The sequence below is a fragment of the Macadamia integrifolia genome, unplaced genomic scaffold (assembly GCF_013358625.1).
Source record: "Macadamia integrifolia cultivar HAES 741 unplaced genomic scaffold, SCU_Mint_v3 scaffold337, whole genome shotgun sequence".
Taxonomy (NCBI): domain Eukaryota; kingdom Viridiplantae; phylum Streptophyta; class Magnoliopsida; order Proteales; family Proteaceae; genus Macadamia; species Macadamia integrifolia.
Window position 1 is genome coordinate 1 of NW_024869435.1, and position 10,364 is coordinate 10,364.

General features: G+C 36.3%; 1 protein-coding gene across 2 annotated transcripts; it reads right to left on the reverse strand.

Annotated features, from left to right (window-relative positions):
- Positions 1 to 2,506: 2,506 nt before the first annotated feature.
- On the reverse strand, positions 2,507 to 7,976 carry LOC122068061 (threonine--tRNA ligase, mitochondrial 1-like). Of its 2 annotated transcripts, XM_042631894.1 has the most exons (7): positions 7,647 to 7,976; positions 7,129 to 7,240; positions 6,743 to 6,868; positions 6,130 to 6,189; positions 4,737 to 4,826; positions 3,477 to 3,579; positions 2,507 to 2,850 (listed from the first exon to the last, which is right to left on the reverse strand). In XM_042631894.1, exons 1-6 carry the CDS (start codon positions 7,943 to 7,945, stop codon positions 3,478 to 3,480), a joined length of 789 nt encoding a protein of 262 aa, XP_042487828.1. In that variant the 5' UTR covers positions 7,946 to 7,976; the 3' UTR covers positions 2,507 to 2,850; position 3,477. The 2 variants fall into 2 exon arrangements, with proteins under 2 accessions (XP_042487828.1, XP_042487827.1); XM_042631893.1 differs by lacking the exon at positions 2,507 to 2,850 and having other exon boundaries at positions 3,223 to 3,579.
- Between the last annotated feature and the right edge of the window lie 2,388 nt (positions 7,977 to 10,364).

The window sequence follows — 10,364 nt, forward strand, 5'->3', positions numbered from 1 at the left end:
TTTTTTTTTTTAACAATGAGGACGATTCAGCTTAGAACATCATTTCATTCCCATAGATCAGTCACATATCAAATTCAAAGAGTGCCAAGTGCTAAATTTTTTATTTAGTTGGTTGATTGTCACCTAACTCCCAAATTAGTTTTTTTTTTTTTAAATCTTAACAATCCATTATCGCTGAATTTGATAGATGGACATAAAACAATTGACAGCCAAGGTCGTTCAGGAAAAATTATTCAAAGCTCTTCTTCATTCACATATTTTTCATTATATAAGTTTCTATTGTGTATTATATAGGTATAATTTTACATCGGTTATCTAGGACCTTGGATGTATGGTTTGAGAAATCAAATCAAATTGATATTGACCTTATTCAATCCTGATTCTTGGCCGATATGTATTGCTAGATCATATGACAATCAAGGGTATTTTTGTTCTATCTAAATTGGATCAAATCGATATTGACCCTGTTTAATCCCAAGACCGATTCCTGTATCTTAAACCATGATTGGATGTGAAAATGAAGAATTCATTTGAAGTTAGAGTGTAGTTAAAACATTATTCTGATACTTGGGTAGATAGATTTCCAAGTCAGGTGGGGAGGATGATTTTGATGAGAAAATGAAAGAAAAGGAATAACTAGAAGAGTATATACTAATCATGATATATTGATCTTGATAATAAATTACACAACCTTCTATCAATGGTCGGGGGTTAGGCAGATGGCTACTTCTACGGTTCTACCCACTTGGAGGAGGCTGGCCAAGTCAAACATCTATATCATTCACTCTCTGACTGACTCTCCTCCATGGTTTAAGTCAAGTTTCAAAGCTTTAAATTTCTTACAATTAATTTAAGGCAGTGCTCAGAAAAATTGGCATTCCTTTTCCATGTGGCCGGAAACTATTGGTCCCAGACTTGCCACATAAGAGAATATTCATGCCACCAAGCTGAAAATCATTGATCAGATGTTCATATAGTTCCAAGTTCCAATCATAAAAACCAATTTCTATCAAAAAAAAAAAAAAAAAATCATAAAAACCAAAATTTTCTTTTGCAGAGTCTGACCCAAAGAGTGGTCCATCAATTAGGACAGTTATAGATCTTAGTGGTGTAAACAGGATGTAGGCTCTGGCAAGAATTATTTTATTTTATTTTATTTATTTCTGGTGAAAGCAAGGATTTTAATTTGAGACATGCAAATACAATATATGGTTACAGAACTCTTGGGGTATTTTGAAAAAATCTCCCAGGTTTCTTTTTAATTTTAATACCATAGTTTTAAAATCAGATCGCATCAGTATTGATTGAGATCGATCTTGAGTCTTGACTAACCTGCTACTGACTTACGATCTAAAGGAAAAAATGTCTAAAAAATGATTGTTTTTTCAAAAGGGTAAATCCATCTGATCCCAACCGATTCAACACCAATACGGGTTGATATGGTTAAGACCGATCCCGGGTTTTAAAACATTGGTTGCTACTCCAGCGCAGGGTTGTAAATTGAGTAAAACCTGAGACACTATGAAGTAAAAAAAAACTGCAAGACGACTCTGGTTCCTCACAAGAGAACCTTTAACAAAAGATAAAATTCTGTTCAATTTTTATTTTATTTTATTTTATTATTATGGAGCTATGTGAATTGGGGACAGCTGATTTAATCCACCTGACAATTGAACTAGTTGTACACCTTATGGATTAGTTACATGTAAAATTTCAATCTTAAATTCCATCAAAATACTTTCTCATACATATCATGAATCCTTGCATTTTTCAGCCATTTGTATATTTTTGCACCGATCGCAGTCCCAATTCCACCTGCTCGTACCAATTCCTAGAGACCATTGACTAGGACAACAAAGGCAAGAAGTGAATGGTTTCAACCTTCTTACTGCGAAGATCATCAAAGATCAAGGTTCAGTTCTATATCTTTCGACAGTTAAGACTTTTAGCATGACCCTAACTCAATATTAATAAAAGGTGTACCCAATGCACGAGGTTCCCACATGTGCAAGGTCTTAAGGGGTGGGGGAGACAATGCAGCCTTACCTGAGAATGTCGAGAGGCTGTTTCAATCGCTTGACCACCAGGACCTGACTCAACATTAAGGTACAAAATTTCTTAACTTGCTAATGATCCAAAGAAAGGAAAGAATATAAGATGGTTAAAGAAGTTTTGACCTCCCAAAACAGCAAGTTAGCGAGGCGCTTCACAAACATGTTTCCATTGAATAGAAAGTAATGGTCTTTTCATTGTCAAAACCGTAAGAGAATGACAAGAGAAACAGGCTCAGGCTGGGGAAGGGTGAAACCTGATAATTCACATTAGTCTCTTTAATTGTTTCCTTCTTTCTAATAACTCAGATACTTTGAAAGGGCTAGCTAACAAATATATGATCTGCCTGTAGGCAACCACACACACATATACTGCTTGCCATCATCTTGCTCTCTTTGCAATTTATGAAAGATCATACCAAGCCTGGTTATGGGAGAAAGAATCTTCACCTGAAAACGAAAACCCATAAAATTGCATAGAAACTACAGTGGATTGTGTACAATTCTCTGTTCTAAAACTTAAAAATAAAATGGCAAGAAATAAAAATAGAATATAACCACCCATCAAAGTTATGAGCACAATTGCAATTACCAATCAGAAAACAAAAAATAAGAAAAAAAAAAATTCAAAAAACTGATGCATGGCTATATGGGTTGAGCATTAGTCTATATGTTTTATCCTCGTCCATCGCCCGTTCTGTCTCTAATGGAAAGCTGCTACTTCTTGCTGAAAATGATTCAGTAGTTCCTCCATGCTTTTGATGGAATGAACTGCCTTATCTCTAACCCTTACGCTGACCTGCAGGCATCAGGAATAATTTCATATAAAATACGGAATCTCAAGCCATAAGATTATTGGGCTCATGTAAATATGTAAGAGCAAACACCAAGAAATACAAAAATAAACGGACAATAGATCTACACAACACAGATTTAATGAGGTTCACACACTGGTGTGGTGTGCTACGTCCTTGGGCGAAGAAGATGTTTCACTATGCAAAAGAGAGATTACACCCAAACAACAGTAAGAAAACTCGCCCTGAAACCCTAGCACAAAGAACCCCCAAAATACAATGACTTTCTCAACAAGACAACAATACATTATATACTCCAAGTCGCGGGTCGACCCATCGTGTGGTCAATCCATCAATGAAGTGAAAATCACTAAAGATATCAATGCAAGTAATATCTTAAAACATATAAATCGTAGGCATCAAAGCCAGTCATGGTGCTAGTGCTACTAGTGCGATATAAAGGCAATATTCTGTCCCAGTTCGGAGGAATCTCTACTGACAGACTTTACCAGCAAAACATGTTGGCACCTTATTTCAAAATGTTCATGGTGAGCAGTACAAACAATCCGTACCCCATTAATATGTTACAGACAGACACACATCGATTGAATCATTATATTAATAAACCAACATTATGAAAGGAAAGAGTGGTGGGATAAAGCCTGTCCAGTGTTTGTTTCTTCCTCGCCAACAACCAGGATATAGTTGTATTGTGCCAATTGAGCTTCTCGTACCTGCAAAGAGCCCATCAAGTACTTGGATGAGATGAAAGATGCCTAGAACACCATTTTGGAAAAGAAAAGGGATGCGACGAAAAGGCAGGTGGGGTTTTGTAAATAAAAGGTGGGAAAAGACTTTTGTGGCAGTGTTTAGATCCATACAGAAACCGTAAGCAAGATACAAAATCAAGAGCAACCGAAGGCCTTGGAAACTTGTTTTTATCTTTAATTTGAGTTGGGGGGAAAAGCATCCAGCATAAACAATGATCCTAATATTCACTATTTCAACAAGTTTTGCGGATTTACAACGCTCAAATCCTGGATCAAAAAAGATGCAGGTGAAGAAAATGTAAAGTTGCAGATCTTACATCACTAGATTAGGTAAAAACATACATCTTTTTTTTTCCGGGTTATGCATCACCATAATAGGTAAAACACGACTCAAATTCTTGAATCAAACTGATATATATATATATATATAATTATATGAAAGGTATTTTATGCTTCAAAACTGTATTTTTCATGTATCCTAAGCACATCCATGAGTTTCTTGACCATTTCTATGTTTATTCTTAGTGTATCTTGCGTCTCTCCAATACCAAACAATATGTTTCTTAAAATTACCCTTCCAATACGACGCCCGATACCAACATTTGACAGCTTGTTCCAATCTGCAAGAAGTATAGTGTGACAAGTTCATTTGCATGCACAATATCCTAGATTCATCCAGATTCACTGAGGAAGTATTTATGCATGGGTTTCTCCCAGAGACTGTCCAGCATTTCCTACAGTTTTATTCTTCTTACAAAGAATCGATCTCTGGAGAGTACAATGGGTTTTAATCGAAAATCATTTTAGGTTCAGCATGCAGCTCTTTCCACCTTTTTTTTTTCTTTTAACTAACAGATTAAATTGATGGCTACAAAACACAACTTCCTAAAATGGAAATATGGAATCAATTTCCATTCCATCCTTTGCAATAGATAGTCAGCTGACTGAGGTTTCCAATGGAATGCGGTAAGGTCAGAAAGCCTCCATGATAAGGTTTAGCATGCACTTGTTGCACGATTCTCTGACCAAAAGCCATCAAAGCATACCATAACTATATCACATGAAGGCAGCTAAAAAAATCTCCATTAACATGGCGACAGACAAAATGAAAGCAAGCATACCGCAACAGCTTTCATTGCCGCTGATTCAATTTGCTTGAAGTGATCCTCATTCAGACCTAAGCCACCATAAAATGCATCATAGTAGAATCCCTGTCAGAGGAAATTAAACGATTTTGTTAGAAACTACATGACATATAGGTGATTTTCCAAACTGTGCATAGCAAACCACAGTTGCCATGGCGACCCAAGGAATTGGAGGGGAGCCAGCCTTGGTGCTAGGCGTGCAGTATATGAATATATGTAATAGGTTTATGTAATTATGGTTATATGCAACATGGAAGCCATATCAATTCAATATGATATAATTATACTATTAACGACCTAATATGAGAAAGGCAACAATAATAACAAAGCATAGGATATAATATAAGCATATTCATTTAAAAAAAAAAAATAACAATAAATATAAATCAATGTAAACTCATGTGTCAACAAGGCAAGCTATTCTATACCAAATAAAGGATGTTTACCCAAAACACAGAAGGAAAAGGAGCTAGTATAAAATCAAGTAGGCCGAAATCAACAAGCTTCATCAGCTTTTACAAAGAAGAAATCAACCAAGGGAAAGCACTACAACTTCAAGCAGTTTTAAGGTATGTGTTGGAAATCCATTTTCATACTGCCTGATGAATTCTCCAAACGCATCAATCTCAAGAACCATATCCTGAACAATGAGACTAGGTAGTGACTCTGCTCTACACAGCTTTCCCAGAGCACTTTTGGTAAAGCACCCATTACTTGGTTTTGCGGAAAGCGAATAACTTCAATACATGTTGTTGAATGGCCAATCCAGTATTGGACCGGTTAGATCCTTCAATCCATATCAGTAACAGATGGGAGCAATCCAATCTAGAGCATGTTGTTGAATGGCCAATCCAGTAGCAGTATCGGTATTTTTCTTACTGGATCAGTAAATCCTTTTTTGGATCATCGAATCCATAACAATCCAGACCAGTATCACTGAAGAACCATCCAGGATGATAACCAATCTTTATAACTTTGTGATTCCACTAAGACACTAACGCAGCTGGACAGTCAGACTGTCAGGGCTACCCATGAGAGGGAAAAATTGTGCAAGTCATATCCTCCCTCAGCTAGTTCAAACTTATTTTCTCTTCTTCAATGTCAATTTGATGAATTCAGGTCATTTTAATTTAGGGCTTGTTTGGTACGGGTTCAAATCTGAATGGGTGTGGAAGAATGGACTCATCACTACTGTTTACTTCAACTACACCTCATCAATTTTTTTCTCAAAAGGTTTCTAATACTTGATGAAAATATCAAAACAAAACAGAAAATTTTGACTTGAGTATCCAGCAATAGCCAAATTCTGCATATGAACTACTAACATCAATACATGAAAAGATTCTGAAATAACTGTGCTATACATTACCTCCCCTCTTGTGGTACAGGGTCCAATGCAAAGTTTGCATCCATATTGCTGCTCAAGAGACTGCCATAAAAAAATAATAATAATAATTAAAGCGAGAGAGAGAGAGAGAGAGAAAAAAATTCCAGTAGTCCAGTTAAGCCAAGATCTCTCGGAAAAGAAACAGATTATTCAGACAATAATATAACCTTATCAACATAGTGATAGAGAATAACGAAGTGTACATACAGACAAAAACTCATTTATATGGATTAATGTTATATGGATAATAACAAATTAGAGAGTATAGGTCACACATACTTTCATCCTAGAGTTTTTTGTTCTCATTTTCTGGAGTTTCCTTCCTGTTTTCTTTCTACTTATGAAGTCCTTTTGAGTTTAATTTAGTAATATAAGATTATCCTAACTCAAAAGCAATAAGCATATCAAACAGACACATGAAAAATTGTGGTATCTACAAATATCAGTAAGCTATAAGGTTTTATTCCCCACTTTTTTATATTTTTATTTTTGGAATCCATAAAACTTACTGTTTAAAGGATTTAAACATATGTACAACTTGCTTGCCAATTTTAATAATAGAAGTAGGAAAATACAAATTCTATAGCAAATTCACCTCCCCAAGGATGTGTGCACTGGAATGCCAAAATGTGTCACGCCCTTCATCAGTCTCAAATGTGAACAACTTCAACTCACAGTCTACTCCAAGAGGTCCTGCCATGTCCCAAAGAATGCCATTAACCTACAACATCAATAGATTAAAGTGAATGAGCTAGTTAATATAGCTATTGAAAAGTTGACACCTTACATACAACCTTTCTTTATCCAATAGTAATAGTACAAGATGCAAAAATGAGCATAGAGAAATCCATTAACTTGCAAACTGTTTAAGCGTCACAAAGAGCTTCTCTGTAAATCTATTACCCATCTTCACTCCGAAATGGACATGAAAGTAAAGGTAATGGACTCAGAGACCAACAACACAAAACATTTAATATGCACCTGAGATATGACAGCATTTACAGCCAAACTTTTCGATATATCCTTAGCAATATCCAAAGGTGTTGATAACCACTTCTTGCCTTCCTTGACAGAGCCATCTGGCAGAGTAATTCTACAAATCAAAACCTAAAAGATAATTTTAGAATAGATTTCAAAATGGAGATAACAAAAAAAGGAAAGAAGATCTTATTGCCACTACATAGATGGCATTCCCAACAGAAGATGCGTTCGTATTAATACCATCGAATAAAGAAGCAAATACAATTGGTCTGAATTGGTCTGAATTGAATTGAGTTAATTTCCTCTATAATCTTTATAAGCACATAAAAAACTAAACTTGAGTTGCAAATTGGAGGACTGATCCAAAATTAGTCATTACCCAATACAAAAACGTAGTTTCTCCATTGGATGAAGTAGTTGGATCAGAAAAATGATAGTCATAGCCGTTACATACTCAAAAGCATATGAAATCAGAAAATCCAAAGAAGTGAGAAGGGCTACTTGGGTTTGGTTCTTACTTAATGGGTTCACCACCAATTTGCTCACGCTCTGCGATTTGCTGGGCTTTGATTTCTTCGAATAGACTAATGCGTTTGGGGATGACTTTCTGAAGATAGGCTTCGTCCTTGGGGCAGCTGGGGGCGGATGACTTGGGTCCTGACTTGGGCTTGGGAGTCTCTCCCATTGCCTGCGGCGCAGAAGTACAAGAAGAGAGGCGTAAGAGGGAAGTGCCGCTTGGGTCTAAGAGAAAAGGAGAAACAACGACAGCTTGTCTACCAGTTACGGACAAGGGAAGCCTGACAAGGGAAGATAACATGAAAAAGCCTGTCGGAGAATTTTGAGATTTAACGCGACTTTTATAGTGGAGGGTTTTTTCCCTTTCGACGGGAGCCTTGTTTCTAAGCGAGCCGGTCTGGAGAGGAAGAATCCTTGGGCTGTACGGGAGATTAGAAAATTGGAAGGGAAAATTTTGACCAACAATGTGAGAGAAAATGGAGAATTGGCTATGTTTGGTGGTAAAAAAATAAAATAAAATTTGAGAAAACAATGTTTGGGTACCTCATGCAATGGTGTTAATCGGTTCGGTTTTGATTATTTGGTTTGGTTTCGGTTATTTGGTTCCAAATGACTATATGGTGGATCATAATCGAACCGAGAACCCACTCGGTTTCGTATTTAGATATTCAAATCAATTCAATTCGATTTGGTTTGGTTTTGGTTCTAATTCGGTTCTGATATTCGGTTTTAATCGGTTCTGTACCTCAGTTTTAATTCGGTTATGAAAAACAGTTCCACTTTTAAACCATAATTGTGATGAACCAAAGGCCATAATGGGCTCAAGTTACCGACTCGGTTCTTTAATTTTTGTCTTTCACATTCCATCAATTATAAAAGGTATTCAGATTATCATTCAAAATCACCTATTAAAGATAATAAAACCCATCAAAATCTGACCATAGCATAGTCAAAACATGTATCAGTTTACGACCTACAGAATAAAATTGTAAATGCCATTCTCAAATACGATCTAAGCTAGAATAAAAAAAAAAAAAAAGCATAATAGCATGCCCAATGCGCCCAGCCTCCTCTAAGAGTCAAAAACTCAAAAGGGAATATGGAAAATCCCTCCAAAGTCTTAGCGATAGTAGCGTTTTTTTTTTTGTCTAAACTTTTAAGAGTAATTCGGTTCTGTTTTGGTTTCAAACCGATGATTTTAACATCCTAAACCGAACCGAATAGCAATACTTACATACCCAGACCGAATATGAACCAAATTATTTGGTTCGATTCGATTCGGTCCGATTAATTGGCCTCGGTTTCAGTATTCAGTTTCAGTTTGAAATTGACACCCTTAACCTCATGTTCAAATATTATATTTGGGTTCTTTTAGGGTTGTGAAGATTTAGCTCGAATAAGTTATATCGATAAAAAACTCAAATCGAATTGATTGGTTTTGGACTAGGGTATGACGAATCGGATGAAAACTGTATTATATCAAATTGATCGATATCTGGATTAAAAATTGAACCGAATAAAACTTGCAAAAAAAAAAAAAAAGACCCTAGTATAATTAATCTTATTTAATAATATTTAGGGTAATTATCTGGTAACACCCAAAAATGAAAATAATGTTGAGTAGACCCCTCACCTTTGTAAAATTATATCTAAAAAACCCATTCCATTAAGTTTAAGGCGTTAAGTGATGATGTCATCAGTTATTTTTTCGCTAAATGACCAATCTACCCTTATGGATATGTTAAGTCACTATAATGACCTTCGCCCCAATTAGTAAAGTAGACAATTGCTGCTTTGATATCCCTAACCTCTGGTCATACCTGCTGCTCTGCTCCATTCACCTGCATAGACTACACCTAAGAACATCTAAGAATTTGTTTTTGAATTCTCTCTTGTTCGTTATTCTGTTTTTCTTTGTAAGAGTTTGTAATGTTGCACATTCTTCTGTAAAATTTGATGGGTACTGGAGCGAGAAAACGAAGAAGTTGCAGTGAGGCAAGAGGAAGGTGAGAAGGAGAAGGAATATGGGTTTGTAGGAAAAAATGGTTCCAGAATCATCATCGATGGAATTTACAACCTCCAAGCTACGGTATCTGAACCCGTCGAACCCTTTGAGAATTGTAATTCAAGGAGTTTGACCTTTTCGTGTTCAAGCTCCCACTCCTTCACAAGCTCCTCCTTCATAGCCACCTCCTGCACAACCCCCTTCTTCAACGCCTCTTTCTACAACTCTTGGAGTAAGTGAGATGGTTTGTTATACGGTATGAGAAGTTGTTTAACAGATGCAATATACATTAGAGGAAATGAACTTGTTAGGGTTATCAATGACCAAAAAGGAGGAACAACTCAGTTTTTGGACCAGTTTGGTGTTTGTGGAGACACTGAAAAGCCAACCACTCAATGAAATGCTTTCCTTAGTAATTATACTTGTTTATGAAGTAAGGAATCAAGCATGGATGCATAAACCAGAAATATTTTTTAAAGGGTACTCAAAGCAGACATCATAATTAAGATGCAAGTGAAGAGAAACAAAGAGCCACAGAGCCATACCACAACTCGCATGATCTTTCACCTTCGTGACTGCACCTTTATCCCTCCAATTGATGGAAGACGGAAGTTGAACCAAGAAACTGGGAGTTGTGAAAGATGAAGAATTTCGAGGGGAAGAGCCAAGGGCATCAACAGAAGCAAGACTGAGGCCCAACTGGGAGGCTTTGAAC